Raw genomic sequence first — 19515 nt, forward strand, 5'->3', positions numbered from 1 at the left:
TACCGACAGCTACAGCCTGAAGGTAACGTGCTTTCCCTGCTTGGGTCTGGTGGACATCTCATTCGATCTGCTCTACACAGTTGGCTAGCCTAGTGGAAGGGGATAATTGTCCTCTAACTTCTTTCAATCCATGTCCTCTTCAATGTGGATAGAGCTAACCCTGGACTGTTACACCTTTCAGAATTGGGTGGCATCAGAGGTGGGGGGGTTAGTGTGAGGTTTCTGGGAGGAGGGAAAAGAGGGCGTATTTATCATGGAAAGCTCTGACTTGAATGTTTGTAGAGGGAGTGTGATGTATCCATAAAGGTTTGATCAGTGTCTGATAATCTGATCTACACCGAGTCTCCCATGTTAAACACCTGTCTCATAAGTGTGTCTCAGAACCGCCTGTGATCACACACAGTGGGGATGTAAACTCCAACAATCAAAAATGCCACTGTGCTACCGGGAGAGAGTTGTCCCCTAGCTGGGTGCCAGAACGTGATCCTTGGAAGTCTGTATAAATGAGAAGGAGACATTTAGAAGTGGACACGACTGGTTAAAATCCAATGGGAACGATCTTTTTTTTCTTCCATCTTTATCCCCTTGTATCTTTAAGTGTTTTGGAAAGATAAGGTGCCACACACCATGGCTTATTACTTGCATCTTTGAAAAGCCCCCACCTGTCTGGAAGCTGTGCTGAACTCAACCATGAGGATGGCATGCTGGAGGCGCAAGCTTTGGGTCCCATGTTTGCAGGTAGAGTTATGAAACCAGGGCAGCAACATCGCAGGTTGGGAAACCTGCTTCTCTTCGAGCAGACTGGGTGGGGCTGTACATGGCTGAGGCAGGCATGGGCAGAACCCCTCCCAGCCTTTCCCAGGCAAAAGCTGTTTCTGTTCTGGCAATAAAGGGTGCCAGGCATCAGTGCAGCAATTGTTTGAAACAGGAAGTGGTTATGAGGTGTGAAACAGACGCAGAGACAGCACTAGGAGACTCCCCCATGATATCTGCTACCTTGGGGAGAACTTAACAGTGACACTGACATCAATATACATTCGAAAGAAAGCAGCCACTGGATTTACATGAAAAAGACACTTTATTTTCTGTTTCTTTAAGCAATTTATGACCAGCATAGGTGCATTGTTTTAAAATGTAAAAAAGTCTTAAAAATACTACTTAATTTCTTTGTACTTAATTTACTTCAGCTGACAAGTCTCCCAAGTGCCTTTGAGCCCAGGCAGTTGTACCGCTGCCAGGGGAGATGTGTATCTGCAACTATCAGTCGTCTTGATCTGAACTCAACATCTTACAGAAAAAGAAGCAAGCAGAATTGGAATAAGAGAGCGAGGCTGGCGGTGCTGCAAATGGCCTTTCCCGACAGGCTCCGTCACTTGATCTTGAGATCCTTCAGTGCGGACTCCAGGCTCTACAAGGAAAACAACAAAGATTTCCAACAAGCACTTTTCTCCGGGTGTGTGAGAGCACAGTTAATGAATAAACGGTCTGGGCAGCCTGGCCACTGCAAATTAGGGGGCTGGCTTGCTCGGCCAGAGTGCAAGCACAAGCCATGGAAATATGCCTGCTTCTTGCAGCAGACTCCTTGCCTCTCAACCAGTCACCTCTCTAATGCAGGGCCCTCTGTGACCTCATCTCGTAAGCCTTGTCAACACACACGAGATGTACTGCTTTAATGGCATTGCTAGAGTTTAGTGTTACAACACCACCCGCTAATGTAGACACAGTTGTCCCGGTGTACCTGATTCCATATGGGAAGGGGACTGAGCCACATTTCTATAGAACATCTTTCTACTACTAAGGGTGTGATTTGGTGTGGACATGCCAAAACTGGATGTAGACCACAGCTGGTATTTGTTTTATGGTGGGGGGAATAGATAGACATTGTGTCCAGCCATGTAAAAATACAAGCTAGTATGCATTTAGCATTCCCCAAGCACCCCCTTCTCTACCCTCCCCCCCCCCCCCCCCCCCCCAGCAAGAGGACAAATCATGGCATGCTTTTCTATGGTGCTTAGCGTTTACAGCTCTCCATTGCTCCAAAGGGCTGTTCAAGTCGACTATCTGACAGAGCCAGTTGGGTGTGTCCATTTCTTTTGCAGGATCCTCTAATCAGAAGGGCTAGTGTCGGGTTCTAAATTTCCCTTTGATCAGGCTGAATTTTAAAAATACCATCCCGGGAATATTCCCCCCCAGCCTGGAGAACTATCTGGGTAGGTCAAATCATGGACAGAATGTCTCTGCCGAATGTTACTAGCTGTGACGGAATGGGTGGAGTCGCACAAGGTGAGCCAAAGGCTCAGCGGCACGTCTGATCCCATTCCAAGCAGCGTTTATTACACAAGGACTCAATCTGTGCTCATGTGAGTGGCTGTGATGGGCGCAGCACCGGCGTGGAACACTCCCTCTGGCATGCTGAATAGCTTTCAACAGAAGAAAAGGTTGAAAAGCTGATCCATGTTCTGGGGTATGAAGGCGAGGAAATAGCCTCCTGTGGACATATATCCCCCTGGAGCTAGCCAATGGCAGCAGAGAGTGGCAATAACAATGAGTTTTTGTTAAATATGCCTGCACCAGCAAACAGACAGCTCCCAGCACTGCCTTGGGGAACCGCGCGGTGGCTTTGGGAGTCTGGATAGTGTAGTGCTAGGTAAAGGTATGTGCTCTCAGTACCAGGACTGGCCTGCAAGCAGTGCCCGGTGCTGAGCAGTAGCTCCCAGGTATTTGGGGGGTCGCAGAACTGCAAATCAGTGGGATGCTGGGGACGCGAGCGTGACGTGAAATGGAAGCTTTTGTTACAATATAACGTTTCCCGAGCACCTTCCAACAGAGAGAACCCAGCTTCCTCCTTGCTGTCTCCATGTAATCAGGCAAAAGGCTTCGGAGCTACTAAGTCCTTCCCAGTAGTGTGAATTTTGTTACCTGCTGCTAATCAGCAGCCAAATGCTGCCACCAGGCATAATAAAAGCTATGCATCCGAAGAAGTGGGCTGTAGCCCACGAAAGCTTATGCTCAAATAAATTTGTTAGTCTCTAAGGTGCCACAAGTTCTCCTGTTCTAAAAGCAACTAGAAAGCACAATCAGGGCAGAGATTAGCTTTATTAGCAGCCTAATAACTGTAGTGGGGACCGCTCCCAAAGAAGTAATTTGAAGTGTCTGGGAAGGCTTCCCCTGCTGTTTGGGTCTTTCGTGCCAACAGTTTGAAAACAACCCCGGTAAATAAATACCCAGCTTGGTTAAGGGCGCAGAGTTGGCCTGGGAGCAGCTAGGCCAACGCCAGGTGCTTTTGAGAATCCCTCCCCCAGTGGCTGCAGAAGCACCACTCCCCAGAGCCAGCAATCCACTCGTGTAGAAGGGCTGCGGGGCCACGTTGTATTTTCCTTTACAGCTGGCCGCAATGGAGGCGCGGACGCTATTGGAACTGCGAGCAGGGCCTGGCACTCAGGCTGTGATCTGAGGTGACCCAAGGAAGCCCCATAACTTGCAAACACGTCTCCAGTCACTGCTGGGGTTGTTTACCTTGATATCCCAGATGCTCAGCCCCCCATCCATTCCTGTGGTGCAGAACTGGGTACACTTGGCTTTGCCACCGGCAATCACGGAAATCTGGCTGGAGAGCACAGACGGACACTGGAAAGTCAGCTGCCCTTTGGCTTCCCTGGCCTCAGCATTTGACAGAGTCTTTCTAAGCTGGCGTGGTCGACTCAGAGTTTATTAAGCTCCGGGTTATTTTACCACCTGCCACACGGGAAGGCTGGCTCCAACAGGAGAGTTTTGCCCAAGATTCTGTCTCGTGCAACCCAACTCACCACCTTCAGTTGTGAAGGCCACCAGCAGGGGCTCTCCCAGCTAACAAGGCTGCATGGAGCAAGTGAGCTCTAGCAAGGGGAGGCAGTTGGTCCCTGCAGAAAGGCCAGGGAGATGCTCCTGGCTCCTGCAGTGCAAGCCTCCGCTTCAGCCAGTCCCACACGAACGTGGTCAGACTGGAAGCCGAACCTCCTCGAAGTGAGGAGGCAGCTCTGGGGTTTGGGTTTGGCTGGACTTAGCTCCATCCCCCACCCTGTCTCCGGGACTAACGTGTGGCGGGGTCCCTCCCGGTGCCCCACCCGGCACTTGCCTGATACTGTTCTTGTGCAGCGTTTCCAGCGTGACGTTGTTGGTCTCGGTGCTGGCTTTCTTATCCAGGTTCTGGAAGCGCTCGCGAGCGGTCAGGCCACGCTGGGAGCTCTGCTTGGGGACGTCCAGCTTCCCACCAAAGGTCAGCGAGCCCTGGCTCTCGTCGTAGGTGAAGAGCATCGGGTAGCAGTCGTGGCCCTGGGGAAACACCAACAGTGTGTTCTGCTCAAAGCCGCCAGGCACCAGAGCAGGCACTCAGCTTCCCGGCGCGAGCCGCAGACTTACCGCTGCCACCAGGCTGTTCTCGGTAATGAAGGTGACCGCTAGGAACGGCAGAGTCTCCACCGACAACGAGGCGACGCTAGGCAGGGAGAAGAAGCCAAGAGCGGTTAGCACCTCTGAGCAGCGTTCTGGCTTCACATCACATCCTCCTTGGAACCACCAGGGAACGCAACAGGCCCCCCAGATTTCCAGAGCGCGAGCAATGAGCCAGACTGCAGCCAGGGTTAGCCGGCTCTTCCGAGGGCTGAGCCCCTCCTGGTCTCCAGCACCACGGAGTGAGCAAGGGAAAGGGGCCAATTTAGCAGGGGGATTGTGACGCGTGGTCCCTTCCTCGCCCAGGCAGCCTGGCACGGCAGGATCGGGCTGGGTCGGTAGGTGGCTGGGAGAGCGGCAGGAGATGGCGTTGGATTCAGTCTTCGCATGCTGCCCTAGGCTATTCTCGAGTGTCGCTGGGCACTGGCCAGCTGCTGCCACTTTTTGCCCCCAGAGGTGGCTGCAGCAGCAACAGAGGCTAGAAGTGCAGACGGCTCAGCAGTCAGCCCCGGCGCTCCCAACCCTTGCTGCTCGTTCCCAGACCTCTGCCTGGAGAGCCCCTGTATCCCCGAGGGTTGATCAGCGCATGGGGCTGAGCAAGGCTCTCAACCCCCGGCCGCTCCAGCGTCCAGGCTACCTGCAGCCAGCTCAGCCCTTCACAGTGAGGTTCTCCCTGCTCTGTGCGGACAAGGGCTTCTCCCCCGAGCTGGGGTTTGCCCCACTGTGCTTCCAGCCAGCCCCACTGGAGATACAAGTGTGCTGGCACGTGCTGCTCAGTTAAAGAAATCAGTCCCACTTACGCCGTTTTCTTGTTGGCATCCCAGAGGCAGACGGTGCTGTCGTGGCCGACCCACGCCACGCGGTTGCCGCTTTCAGAGAAGCAGATGCTGTGGACCCAGCCGCAGCTGCTGCTCGACTCAAACATCAGCTCCCCAAAGGGCATCTTGGAGCCCCACGGTGTGGGGGACGGCCTCTCCTCCACTTCCTTAATGTAGGCCGAGAAAATCCTACAGGGAACCGAGGCACAGATCTGGGCTGCTGCATGCGCTGGCTGAACGGTGGCTACGGTGCTGGTAGCCCGAGAAGCAGACGAGTCCAGCAGCCTGGGCCCTGGCTGAGGAGTTAGGCGACCAGGTTTGTAATGCTTGCTGGTGTGACCTTGAGCGAGTCCCTTGGCCCTCTCCAGAGAGGTGCTGAGCGTTGTTAGAACCCAGAAGGGGGAGTTACTCTTCTCTCCCGCCCCCAGCAGGCCTCACTCATTCCTGATCAAGGCCCAGCTGTGTTATGAAGGGCCACAGACGACGGAGCTTTTACCAGGGAGCTGGGCTGGGCCACATCACTAATGAGACACCCCTAGGGTGGGGAACAACAAATCGGAAGCTCCCTGATGGATGCTTATGGCAGGAAATCACTCCACGATATCCAGGGCCGGCTCCAGGCACCAGCCCAGCAAGCAGGTGCTTGGGGCGGCCAAGGGGAAGGGGTGGCACGTCGGGCTGTTCGGCGGCAATTCGGTGGCGGGTCCCTCTTGGAGGGAAGCACCTGCCGCCGAATTCCCACCGAAGAAGAAAGTGGCACGGAGAAGCTGCCGCCGGAGTGCCGCCGATCGCAATTGCGATCACGGCTTTTTTTTTTTTTTCCCCTGCTGCTTGGGGTGGCTAAAACCCTGGAGCCGGTCCTGACGATACCATCTGCTTTATCATCAGCCAGGGAGGCAGTGCTGCCACATGGAGACTCCCCTCACACCTCCTGGGTCTTGAACGACACTCCGAACCCTGGAGGGCCCAGTCCAGCCTAGATCTGGCAAACCTGACCTCTCGGCTGCTCCCTGGATCTTTATTTTAGTTCCATGATCGTCCCTTGTTACTCTCACACGAGAGGCTTTGCTGTTTGCCCAGCGGCCGTTTCTGGTTCTGAAGAGCCAGCGATGGGCCTGAGCTGCACAGCTGGGATCCAGTCGAGGGTCAGGGCTTCCCCAGAGCTTGGGGTGCTCTGATCTAGGGCCCACTTCTAGTCAGAAATAAACAGGGGAGAAGACTGACGTCAGCTTTCCCCGAGGAAAGTGACGGGGCACGGCAAAGGGAGAGGCAGTTCTGTGCAAGCCCAAACCCCAACAGGGCCCCATTTCTAACCTTGGAGCGCCAAAGAGCATGTCAGTCCAGCCAGGGCGAGGGCTCCCCGCTAGAGAGCAGCCTTCCTGCTCCTTTCCAGAACCCCCTGTTCCTTACCATCCCCGGGTCTCAGCGTTTTCTCAGGGACTCTTAATTCACCTGCATTTGAAGTCGCAGGCGCCGGCGGCCAGCAGGACGTTATTGGGGTGCCAGTCCAGGCTGAGGACGGTCGAGCGAATGGGCTTCTTGATGTGCTTGCAAACCCACCTAGGGCACAAGACAAGCAGGTCACACGGTGCCTGACTGACAGCAGCAGGGCAGAGGCGCCCTACCCCCTGGGAGCATGTTCCCCTAGAGGCTGGCGCTCCAAAGGGCCAGGACTCACCAGTCGTTCTCCTGCTCGAAATAGCAGATGGAGATGACCCTGGAGCCGCTGCCCACAGCAAACTTGTTCTCCTTGGGGGACCACTTCACGCAGCGGGCGGCGCGGTTGATCCTCAGGATAACCAGGGTGGGTTTCCAGACATTGCCCTTTAGGGTCCACACGTAGGCGTTCCGGTCGGTCCCGCAGGTCACGATGCGGTTGCTATCGGGGGCCCAGTCAATGCCTGAAACACAGAGAGCCATGTGGGTAGGGCGTGGGCTGGGGCGGGGAATGCTGGGGGAGGGTCCCTGGGCTGTGCTTTGCTGGAAGGCAGCCTAGATGACATCATGGTTCCTTGTGGCCTGAAGATCTATGAGTCTATGCTCCCAAACTCCCTTCTCCCCGGCTCTTCGAGCCCCTCCCCAGTCACCACATTCACAGCTGGGCTTAAGGGGCCTCAGCGGTCGGGGTGGTTGGTGCCAGGGCTTTGGGTCTGGCCCATCGCTGGCATCAGTTTACTGCCCCCTGTAAAGCTGGTGAGAAGAAACCAACAAAATGGCCAGTAGGGGGCACCATTGCCCTTTCCTTCCCCCTCCTGCTGCCAGCCTCCACTTCCAAATCTTCCCCCCCCCCCCCCCCACCGCCTTTCACTAGTGCCATTTCACATTCAGTGCCCCCAGGCTGCCACGCTGGATCTGGGGTTCCTGCTACAGAGCCACAACCTCCTAGAATGAGTCAGCCAGGCAGCCTTTCACAGCACAGATCTTTGGGGGCGGGAAGCTGCAAGTTTATTGATTTTGAGGAAGTGGATCAATCCCCTCCCTCCCCCCCCACACCCCTTCCTCTAGAAGGCCTACCAGGGGCGGGAAAGGGCTGGACGCTGTTCCAATTGGAGACTGTTGATGCCACTCCAAGCCTCTGTCTCTCCCAGTCCTTGCAGTGACAGGGTGGTGAGGCCCTGAACGCCAATGTGCTGCCACTAGACAGTCCCTGCCCCAGCTCAGCTTTAATGATGGCTTAAAGCGGTCTCTCCTGTTAGCTGCAACTCCCATCTCAATTTATACCTTGGGGAGGCCCTTTCAGCTGCTTCTGCCCTCAGCTGGCTAACAGCAAAAGCTTAGATTTCCCCTGTTCCTTTCACAAGATCCCTCACTGCTTAACAATTTATATACATTCCTTCACTCCCCCCTGAAATGCAGCCACCTCTGGGTGGAACATGGCAACTGTTTGACAGCAGACAGCAACACAACAGTTTAGTACAGGGGGTGAAGAATGAGACCAGTGGGGAATTCAGCCAGTACAAGAACTGTGGTGGAAAGTGCCCTGGGATTTTGATGCCCCTGGGTCAGGATCTCCGTTGCACATCTCCTCTGAAAGACAGAACAGCGCCCCCTACCACCGCGCTAGGACTCTGGACTCAGTAGTGACAAGGGGAAGAGCGCCACCTACTGACTCATACACCACCACCTCCTGCAGCACTACTGTGTTCCATGGATGGTTCCCATCTAAGGGCTGAGCCAGCCCAACCCTGCTTAGTTAGCAAGATGCCCAAGTGCAGCCTGAGGGGTTCTGGCTGCAGCTGAGACAAGATCTCCAGGACACCCGTCCCCCCACTGCAGATACAAGCACGTCCTTCTGAGTGCATTACCAAGCAGGGAGCCCTCCCATTAGCCGGGGATCTGCCCCCTCCAGCCCCGTCTCTCATGGGCGGCTGTGTCTAGGGGCCGTGTTCCCTGGCTGCTCTCAGAGACAAGAGAGGGACCCTTGGCCCTATGACGCGTTGTCTCACCTGTCACCTGCCCGTTGTGCTCCTTCAGCTCATGGACCTTGTTCCACTTTTCCCCAGCTTTCTTGTAGATGTGGACCTCGTGGTTGTTGGGGCAGATGGCAAGCTCTGGGGAACAATAACAGCGGTTACGTGACCCGCCATCGGGGGCGGGGTTAAGTACGGCAGCTGGGGTCCAATGAAGAGCAGGACCAGCTGATGCCCATGAATACAGCATGTGGCTAGTCAGGCTAAGCTCATGGTGAGACAGGCCAGTCTCAAGCTTCAGGGTGTTCACTTATGGCCCACAAGGGTCAGGAAGGAAAGCCTCTACCCTGACTAGTGCTGGAAGGGGCGGGGGGTTGTCTAAGCAACAGCTGCCAGCTGCAGCCATGGCCGAATACCAGAGCCAACGGAACAGTTGTACACTTCAAAGGGGCTCGCTCTGAGTGACCCACAGCCCTTCCTCTTTCAACCTTCCCCTGCTGGTACCTGCCCCAGTGCTGCCTGCCCGGTGGCCCTGAGTCTGGAGCCAGAGCCCAGCTTGTAGCGCACAGTCAGCGGACACGGAGTTCCCTGTTGTGGGAAAGCTACTAAAAGCAACATCCCTCTTGCCTTGTGATGAGGGGCTGGGTGATCCCTGTGCACAGTGACAAAGAGAGGTGATAGGAGAGAAACTTCACACGTGCTGGTGTGTTGACACCAACTCCGTGGGTGCTCCAGCCCTGGTGCAGCCATGGGAAAAAAATGGTGGGTGCTCAGCACCCACTGGCAGCCCCTCTATCAGCTCCTCCCTCACCCCTCAGTGCCTCCCACCCCCTGGCAGGCCCCGCCCATCAGGGCCTCCCCCTTCCTCCCAGCGCCTCCTGCCCACTGTGGATCAGCTGTTTCGCGGCATGCAGGAGGAGAGGGGGAGGAACGAGGGCAGGGCGTGCTCGGGTTGGGGGGGAGAGGGACAGGAAGAGGCGGGGCGGGGGCTTGGGGGAAGGAGTAGCGTGGGGGGCGGGGACTGGGGCGGAGCGGGAAAGTCGGCACCTGTGTGCTGGTGAACCTGGCACTAGCATGTGGTGGGCAGGGGCCTCTACGCAGGAAGGTGGAGGTTATAAAAGGGACACGAAGGGGAGTCTGAGGCCTTGATTCAAGCATAGCTTAGATCTTGTGCCTTCCATTGCTCAGGGGTCACCTATGTGAGGGGAGTAGCACAAGGGGAAGAGGCAGCTGGGTGAAGCTAGGCGAGACTTAGTGCTGGAGGGGAGCAGCTGAATGTGAATTGTCCCAGCCGAGCTCCTCTGACCCAGCCCATCCATGCCACACTCTGCCACCGCTGTGCAGCCCCCGGCGTTGAGTTTCAGCTCCGAGTTAAACTGGCAAGTGGGAGGAAGGCCCCGCCCACCACCAGAAGAGGCCCCACCCACCACCAGAAGAGGCTCCGCCCACCTCGGGTGAGCCGTTCTGCTGGGAGGTTCCCTATGGAATGCCAGCTGTCGAAGGGTGGCCCCCTGGCAGGCACTCTGCCTGTGCCCGCCCCATCCTGCCTACAGCCAGCCGCATGGCCCATTCCCCCCTGCCCCTAAAGAAAGTGCTTTTTGTTCTGGTGAGCCGCTCCGTGCTCACTGCAGCCCTTTTATACCCTCCACCCCAGGGCGCCATGGCGGCACGGCTGGGGAGGAGACCGTCACTCACCGTCAGTCGCCCAGGGGCTCTGCTTGCAGGCCACAAGGGCAGCTCAGATTGACTTGAAATGTATTTATCTGTGATACTAACAGTAACAGGCTGTTCCCTTCCACCTCGATTCTGCCCATTGCTGCACCATGGGGCTGGGCCCCCCGCAACACAGCGCATATGGTGCACCTGGCCCCAAGTAAACGGGGCTGCAGGATCGTCTCTCTGAGCCTGCTGGGCTGGGCTGAGCCTCCTCCTTCGTGACCCCAATCTCCTGGTAGGAAGCCGTGGGGGAGGCGAGGAGTGGGAGCCTGCTGGAACGCCTCCCCAGATGTGTTACCCACTTGCTCCTTATCCCTCTGTACAAACTGCTTCAGAGACGGGACATAAGCAAACTCCGGGATCCGTCCCCCCACCCCCAGGCTAGCTGCGTGTTCGGAACTGGGACCTGGACCTTGCAAATGGCCTCCTCTCTCTGTTAGGGTCCCGGATTTGAAAACCCCTCTGCCGAGTTTGAGGCGCTCAGAACCTGGATGAACGTTGTCTCTTCTTTCTGATGAATAGCATGACTAGGTCATAGGCCCAGCCCAGTATGTCATTGCACTTGGCAAAGCCAGATGCGAGGGGTCTCCACAGCCTGCACATCTGGCAGCTGGGAAGAACATGAGAAGCAGTCTTGTGAGCCAGCCCTGAAGGGAAGCCAATGTGGCCAGCTCAACACTCTCTGCGCTCTGAGGCTGGGTCCTGGGAAATGGGACCTTTACCAGTGCAGCATGTTCCATGCATACCATGGGCCAGTTCTGCTAATTCAGTTATATCCGCGTAACCTGTTTTCACTCCATGGTGCTGGTGCGCATGGAGGAGAAGGGATTTGTACACTTACGGGTTCTGTCCTTATTCCAGGAGTGGCAGCTGATGGGTTCCAGCAGGAAGCTGTGATAGGCCATGGCTTTTCAGCTGGAACGAAAGAGAAAAAGCAGAGATGTAAGAGCCAGGTTAAAAGATGGCCCTCGGCAGCCACATCTAAAGGAAATAGCCACCAAAGGGAGCAAGCCACTATAAGGGCGGTAAACTGGAATCTGCTCCTTGGTCACCCAATCATTGCCTGACTCGGTAGATTCATGGTGATTCTCACACTGGTGTTCAATGACAACTGAAACCGAAGGCCAGCTCCTCAGTTGATGTAAATCTGCATAGCTCCATTGACTTCAATTGGCTTTCATAGAATCATTTAAATGTAATGCTGGAAGGGACCCTGAGAGGTCATCTAGTCCAGCCCACTCTACTGAGGTAGGCCAAGTCCACCTAGACCAGTGTTAGGCCAACCTGTTCTTAAAAACCTCCAATGAGAGGGATCCCACAACCTCCCTTGGAACTCTATTCCAGAGCATAATTATCCTAACAGACACGTTTCCCTAGTAGCTCAACTAAATCTCCCTTGCTGCAGATTAAACTGATTACTTCTTGCCCTACCTTCAGTGGAGATGAAGAACAATCGATGACAGTTCTCTTTATAACAGCCCTGAACATATTTGAAGCCTATTACTAGGTTGCCCGTTAGTCTTCTTTTCTCAAGACTAAACATACCAATTTTTTAAATATTTCTTCATAGGGCAGGTTTCCTAAACCTTTTATCGTTTGTGTTGCTCTCCTCTGGACTCCCTCCAGTTTGTTCGCATCTTTCCGAAAGCCTGGTGCCCACAATTGGACACAAGGCTCCAGCTGAGGCTTCACCAGTGCTGAGTAGACAATTATCTCCTGTGTCTTACCTACAACCCTCTTGTTACTACACCCCAGAATGATATTAGCCTTTTTTGCCACTGTATGTTCATATTCAATTTGTGATCCACTATCACTCCCAGCTCCTTTTCGGTAGCACTCCTGCCTAGCCAGTTATTCCCCACTTTATATTTGTGCATTTTATTTTTCCTTCCTAACTGTAGTACTTTGCACTTATCTCTGTTGAATTTCAGATTTGATTTCAGACCAGTTCAACTAATCATGACCTGTGTAGTTGTTTGGGCCACTAGGAACTAGGAGGAGGACCCATCAATTCATTGTTAACCTAGGGCTGGATTTGAAGCCAGATCTCCAACCGATGAAAAGCCAGGAAGTCACACACTCCTCTCTCTGTGGCCATCCCTTTCGAGTCAGTAACCCCAAGCATTTCTTAAGACTGTCTGATTCTCACAAGTCAGCACTGGAATGCGTTACTAATTTAGTCTGATAAATTACTCCCCTTAAGCCTTTGGTGGAGGGAGATTGGTGGTGCAAAATGAGAAGAGACTAGGCTAGGGCCTCATGGTCCAGCCCACAGGATGGACCTGGCGCTCTGGCAATGATATTACCATCCAGTCGAACCTTATTGCTGGAAGGACACAGCGAGGCCTCCCCCCAGTTCCCTTTTAAAGTCTCCCTGGAATGGCCCTTTGGCAGCAACCTGTCACAGTCAGGGCATAGAAAGGAAACAAGAAGGTCCAGATAACCTTAAAAAACAGGAAGCTGGCTCAGAATGTTAAGGGACTTTCTAATCACTCATGAACCTTCTTGGCGCTGGTTCCTGCTTCTGAAGCGAACAGACTCAGCCCACAAGCATGGTTTTACAGGAGGGGATTGGAGCAGGCTAAACACAAAGTCGCTTGTGATCTCAATCCGTTCTTGTGGCTACTCTAATGCTCTCATCGAAATCAGCTGCATTGTTATTACTTCTTTGCACGGCAGTAGCCCCTGGGGGCCTCAATCAGGGCAGTGCATTGCTCCTTGCTGTGCAGACACGTACCTAGGACAGTCCCTGCCCCAAAGCTCGCAGTGTAGGGTGGATAAAGTCAAGATGCAACCAGTGGAAGGAGATAAAATGGGGGGAGGATGCGGTGACAGTCAAATGGACGCATTAGGCAGGATTTCTGGTTTCTGCAATGTCTATAAACATCAGGGAAGCTCTCAGCATTCAGGGCAGAGGAGATAAGAATTCTGCAGAAAGGCCAGGACCAAAACCACTTGGAACTGCTCCATCTAAATGGACACATATGTTCTTGGCTTATGGGAAAGTCTGCTGTACTGGTGCAGGGGTGCAGGAAATCATTCTGTTCCATGGCCTCTTAACCCAGGTGACTGGCACATAACTATCGGTCAGCAGATCATTTCAGCAGGGCCCTTCAGTCCACTTCACATGGACGGTCCGGACTGGCCCCTTCATGAAGGGGAGGGAGGAGAGGTGACCTATCTGGTGAACCAAGCCCAGAATTGGGGTTCCTTGCAGATGAATGAAGTGCAAAATTCTTCAAGTTCGTAGGGTCAGAGAGGAACTGCTGCCTGCCTTGCCAGCCTCCCTTCTTCCTGGCCAGGATCTTCAGTGTGATCCCAGAGAGCCACTAACCTCCACCAGCTGGAGGACAGAGCAGCTGGCTGCTAACCCCTCCCCTGCCCTTGTGCCTTAGATCCCCCCCCCCCCTTCCGCATGCCTGTCACATTCCTCAGATGCCCCTGCTGCGTGCAGCAGAACAGAGCAGAGCCTGAATGAACAGCAGTGGGCCTGGGAATTAAGTGCACTGGGAAAAGCCTGCCCCATCTGGGAGTCCTCAGTGTCTCCACACACTTAGTCATCTCCTTGCTGAGGAAACTGCCTGTGGCTGGGAATCTTCTCTTTCCCATGGCTCAGGTTCCTTCCTGACCTTCCCCCTCAAAGCCACAGGCAGTTGGACAGTCACCTACTGAGTGCCGTGTCCCCACTAAGCCTCCATGGAGGGGGTGAATTCAGTGCTGCGTTGACTGGCCTAGAGAGGCGAGGCCTCCCTTTATTTATAGAAGGGGGAAGGGGGCAGCTTCAGACTCAATGCAAACCTCCCATACATTGCCCCAGCCCGGGCGAGATCAGACACCTGGAGGGAATGGTACCAAGACAGGGAGCATCAAGTGGCTCACAGCCAATGAACAAATGGCAGCGGAGAAAAGTTTTCTGTCACTACCAACCATGACTAGATTCAAGCTGGCGCCCGAGTGGTGAAATGCTCCGTGTCCCCATCCCCTGAGCCAGGCAGCCCCCAACGGATCGCCTTCCAGTTCACTATTCCCCATCACTGGTGCTAGAATCATGTGATCCATTCCCACCAACACCGCCCTGAAGGGAGCAGGGGGCTGTACCAGCTACCCCAGACTGCCCTGTAAGGAGCCATAAAAATGCATAGATTGGAGGCATTCCAGTATTAAAGAGGCTGACCTCAGATCAAAAGTGTGTCATGCTGAATCAGACCAGTGGCCCATCGAGCCTGGCTTCCTGCCTCCAGCTGGGGCCACTGCACGATGTTGCAAAAGAAGGAACCACTGTCTGGCTGCTGGGAGGTGCCTCTCTGAGATGCAGTCAGCCAAGTCAGAGCTGGTAGCTCTTGTAGATGTGCTTGCTCGAGCTTTGTCTAATGGTAGGCGTTGCCCACTTTAAGCCTCCATCCAATCCCCAGCAACACACTGCCCCATTCCGTCTGCATTCACTATGCTGCATGTTTTAGTCCAGTTTCCAATTTAGTCAATACTAATGACACCGGTTTTAATCTGGCTAATGCTCAGCTGTTCCGTTAAACATCCCAAACCAAACAGAGGCTGTGGCAAAGGCTGAGGGGCTGGGCACGCATGTGCCTCAAGATGCTTCCGTACCGAAATCAACCAAGATCAAAAATTCTCTTAGCAAAATTAACCATGAGTGTCTTAGCAAGTTGCTCCCAAGTCAGAGAACCTTTTAAACGAGAAGTCGTCCTCTTCTAGAAACTATCTTGCCGGCACTGTGTAACAGACAGTGTGCAATCTCTCGGCCTGCTTGGTTGCTTCATCTTAGTTTCCTCACTTTGGTTCCTCTGTGAGTTCCTTCCTCTTTAGACACAACTCAACTTTTATGGTTAAAACGTTCTTTTCTCTTCACCGCCCCGCACCAACCAATCTACATTTCTATTAAGCACAAGCTGGCTGTTCAACCCCAGTGTAGATCATGACTAATATCTTCCACTAGCTTAGCTCACCGCTGGCTTTTGCCACTGTACAGAATTCATAATGAAAGAACCATTGTGGTGCTGCTTGAAATACTCAGCGTTGGAGTGGGAGGGGATATTTTTACAGTTTTTTTTTTTTTTTTTTTTTAATTAACCCACCCTTGCCGTTTAAACAGGCCTCAGCCAACTCTATGGAAGATACTGGAACCATCAGACAAGGAACAGACCCCGGTTTGCTGAGCTGGGCTGCACTGAACCTAGAAGCCAATTTCATGAGGAGCACTCAGAAATTGCCACGGTTCTCTGTGCCGCCCTTGGGCAGGATAGCCAGGATGTTAACTGCAGTGTTTGCTGCTTGTTATTATTGGAGGCAAAAAAGCAAAGTCTCTAATAACAGATTCCAGCCTCCCAGGCCTGTGAAGAGCAAGAGAAACAGGGCCCCCCACACAGGAATTAGCAAAAACCAATGCCTAGTGGTTTGAGTCCCAGCAAAGCTCAGATCCACAGCACATAATGTGCCAACTACCCAGGCCTTAAACAGCTGTAACAATCAGCCCCGCCCTCCAAGGAATTGCTCATGAGACTCCGTGGAGATGGTGGAGGACGTAGGACTTACCACAGCAGATCAAACCAATGATCCTACTAACCCCCTTGCAAGCAGTGCTGCAGGCTGGCTGATGCGCACACAGCTGTAAAACCCGTAATAAATCTAAGAGCACAATGCAGCCTGTGACAGATCTGGCCATTTCCTGCACGCTCCTTCACAAACCTTATTGAATTAAGCTTAAGTAGCTTTGGAGGCCGTTGTATTAAAAATGCAAAGGATCTGTATTATTGCGGGATTGTACGCATCATCTGCAAGGGGGAAGCGTGACCAGCGGCAACCCTGGGAAGTGTTATGAGCATCAAAGGACTATGCTATAATCCCATCAAAGTGTCAATGAGGTTACACGGGGGATTCGTTTGACCCAATGAACCCAACCGTATATATTTCAGTGATCACCGCGCAGTGCTGCCGTTGTCCTGAAACCTGCTACAGCACATCCCATTGACACTGCTGGCGTGAGATGCACAGGAAGCAAGTGCCCCAGGAGGCCTGGCTGAATAAAACTGGCTGCAAATAGTAGTCTGGGCCCAGCTCCTCGAAGCTGTTTAGGTGCCTAACACCCATTGAAAGCAGGGCGTAAAACCTGGAGCAGAAAACATGTGAAGTCACTAACCAGAATTGAGCAGCTGATGTTGCTTTAGGAGTGAGATGGGTTTGGGGGAAGGGTGCATTTACTGCATCTCTGTCCTTTTTAACAGTGACGAGAAAAGGGGAGTTGTGTCCCCATTCCCTTCTTTTTGATGCATCAAGACAGCCTGAAAGGCTTAAAATAATATCAGGAGGGGGGAAGTTTTGCTTAATTTTGCCTTGGGAATATCAAGTTCTGCCTTCCCTCTTTTGCAGGGGGACTCGTTGGCTGCTTTCCTCACCCTCCGTGGAAGGCGCTGGGTGCTGAATGGTTAAAAATGGAGATGCTTTGCTGCCAACTGCCTGCACCCAAGTGTTTTAAGCAATCTGAATAACAATCACTTCCCCTCCTAGGTTAGGTTTCACTTGCTTGGCATCTGATTTCACTGATCCACTTTTCGTCTTCCGGGCAGACTATACAAGAGCTGAAGTTGTAATGCAAGGACAAAGCAGGACATCGGTTAATAAAACAAGCTTTCCGGTCACTTTTATGCACAGTAAAGAACCAAAAAAGGGTCCAGAAAAATTCCCCCCTTTGCCCGTCACCTTTCATTCTATACTAACATCCACTCCAACAGCAGGTCCCATTCACCTCCTGAATCTGCTGGCTCCACATCCCCTCCCACCCCGGAACAATCAGATACCTGCTCTCTCAAGTAAAACAAAGGTAAGTTTCAGAGGGGTAGCTGTGTTAGTCTGTAGCCACAAAAACAACGAGGAGTCTGGTGGCACCTTAAAGACTAACAGATTTATTTGGGCATAAGCTTTTGTGGGTAAAAAGTTCAGTTTGAGGATCTTTGCCTGCTTGAGACAGATGAGTTGATCCCCAGCGCTGAGATGGCTTAGAATTGGATACCTTCCTCGGGTTTCACTCCTTTTCTGCCCAGGCTCAAGGCCTCACCAATGAAGAGACAGGCTGGGGGAAGTAACTGAATGTTGGATCCAGAGCTGGGCCATTTCTTTCCCCCCCAGCTAAGGAAGTTGCTCAGTAGGAAGGGCCTTGATTGCAAATTTTGTGGGGAGCGTTGAATTAGGTCAGAAACAGGCAAAATGCTGGATCAGCCTCTCTGCTGTCACTGCCTCCCCTAGTGAAAAGGCTCAGCAGGAAATTGTATTTAGCACATGCAGCTTAATATAGTCCTCCACCCCGCCCCGAGCCAGGCAGGTCGTCCGTGTTAACCCCTGCCCCGCTGGACGGTCAAGCAGTTAATATGGGGAGGGGGCTCTATTGCTAGACTAGGCAGAATCAATGTTCCCTTGGGAGGCCAGCCAGGCTCCTCTGCCCCTTTCCAGGGGGAGGTGGCGCATGGGGAGCTGAGATGCTCTGCACTAAGGTGACCAGACAGCAAGTGTGAAAAATCAGGGCAGGAGGGGGGGGGTAATAGGCACCTGCATCCGACAAAGCCCCAAATATCAGGACTGTCCCTGTACAATCGGGACATCTGATCACCCTGCTCTGCACAGCGGTTAAGTTTGCATCTCCACTGGCCTGCTTCAGCCTGGGGGGAGAGCGAGCCAGGCCAGGGATGGGACCGAGTCTGTCCCAAAGCCTTTTACGGTCAGGCCACCGTCCCAGCCCCGTATTACTGACAGTGCCCTCGGGCCTCAGTGGTCAATCCCATCAACTCCAGCAACAGCTGCAGGGAAGGGGAGGCAGAGTTGTGCACCCCCCCCCCCCGGCCCAGGCCCTGCTTTCTACCCATCCTCTCCATCCATCTGCTCTTTCCTTTCCTCCTCTCCAGCCAACCCGGCAGGGTGACACGATCCAAAGTACCTCTGTGACTCCGGAGCCTGCGACCCATTGATTTCCCCTGGGAGTCAGGCGAGGCGCTTTCGCTGTGACAGAGTGACCAGATCCCCACCTCGGGAGGGAGCCAGCAGGAGCCCACTGCTGAGGGTGACAATGGCTCCCCGGCCAGGCCAGGGTTTTCTCTTCCTTCTTCCAAATGAACTGATTTAACTGAAGGCACCCTGCCCCCGCCCCAGGCTATCAGAGAGCACCACAGCCCAGGCAGTTCCTCTATGATAGACACAGCAGATTATAGACGGAGGAGCTCTCTGTCTGCCTGCTGCTGCTAGGTCTTGGCTCCGAGAGCAAAGCCTGATGTTTTAATCAATCAGCACACAGTTCTGAGATCCCCCGACACACTTCCATCTTCGCTTGCCCACGCTGTTACGCAGATATCCGCGCAGGCTCTGTCCCTTTGGCTGGAAAGAGAGCACCCCTAGCCGGTTCCAGGCAGATGTGCCAAGAGACACCTTTGCATCAAGTGTCAGTGTCAGGATTAGAGGGAAAAAATCAAGGAGGGGAAAGCGCAAACGTGAGCCAGAGGCCCTGATTCTCCTCTCACTCCCACTGGTGTAACTCAGAAGTAACTGCCAAATGGAGCAGCGTAAGCAAGGGGAGAGTCAGACCCAGCGCGCACACGAAGGGGATCCCTGGGGAGGGATCTGGGAACAGCAGCAGGGCTAACGGGGCTGTGGTCCAGCACACCGTTTTCATTAATTTCTGTGGTATCCCTGCTCAGGGATCTGTTCCAAATCAGTGGAGCTTTCAGGCCTCCTAGGGGGAAAAAAAATGCTACAATGGAAAAGAAACATTTAAAAAGGGGGGGGGGGAAAGCCAACAGCTCTGAGGACCTATTGATTCAAAGGGGAAGTTCATTCCCATCCCAGCGCCGTTCTTGTAGCTCCGGATCTGTTCTGCTCAAGTAAAAGGAACAAAGATTTTTCTTTTGGTGGCACGCTCCGGGGTTAAACACACGGCCAGTAACTCTGCTAGGAGCCGAGGACGAGCCTCCCCTTCCCCTGGGGTAAAAGAGAAGAAACTCCTGCCAACTTACCTTCAAGAGAAGATGAGGAAAGCAGGGTGAAAATCTCTCTCTCCAAAGCGGGTTCGCTAGTTCATGGACTCTGGGCAGTCGACACGAACTGCAGCTGAACCAGCCCCGAATGAAAGGCAGAAGTTGAGTTCT

At 53.5% G+C, this 19515-nt stretch overlaps 1 protein-coding gene across 2 annotated transcripts; it reads right to left on the bottom strand.

The window, feature by feature from the left end:
• Positions 1–1059: 1059 nt before the first annotated feature.
• ARPC1B (actin related protein 2/3 complex subunit 1B) lies at positions 1060–19515 on the bottom strand. Of its 2 annotated transcripts, none has more exons than XM_065411548.1 (10): positions 19384–19515; positions 11214–11287; positions 8693–8797; positions 6925–7147; positions 6699–6806; positions 5229–5435; positions 4399–4474; positions 4115–4311; positions 3517–3607; positions 1060–1408 (listed from the first exon to the last, which is right to left on the bottom strand). In XM_065411548.1, exons 2-10 carry the CDS (start codon positions 11275–11277, stop codon positions 1370–1372), a joined length of 1110 nt encoding a protein of 369 aa, XP_065267620.1. In that variant the 5' UTR covers positions 11278–11287; positions 19384–19515; the 3' UTR covers positions 1060–1369. The 2 variants fall into 2 exon arrangements, with proteins under 2 accessions (XP_065267620.1, XP_065267621.1); XM_065411549.1 differs by having other exon boundaries at positions 3517–3603; positions 4111–4311.

The sequence above is a fragment of the Emys orbicularis genome, chromosome 10 (assembly GCF_028017835.1).
Source record: "Emys orbicularis isolate rEmyOrb1 chromosome 10, rEmyOrb1.hap1, whole genome shotgun sequence".
NCBI classification, from domain to species: Eukaryota; Metazoa; Chordata; order Testudines; family Emydidae; genus Emys; species Emys orbicularis.

Coding starts and splice junctions, on each gene's coding strand:
- ARPC1B (XM_065411548.1), bottom strand. CDS start 11,277: ATGGCCTATCACAGCTTCCTGCTGGAACCCATCAGCTGCCACTCCTGG. Junction 6,807..6,924: donor TTCGAGCAGGAGAACGACTG/GTGAGTCCTGGC, acceptor CTTGTGCCCTAG/GTGGGTTTGCAAGCACATCA. Junction 4,475..5,228: donor GATGCCAACAAGAAAACGGC/GTAAGTGGGACT, acceptor CTCCCTGCCTAG/CGTCGCCTCGTTGTCGGTGG.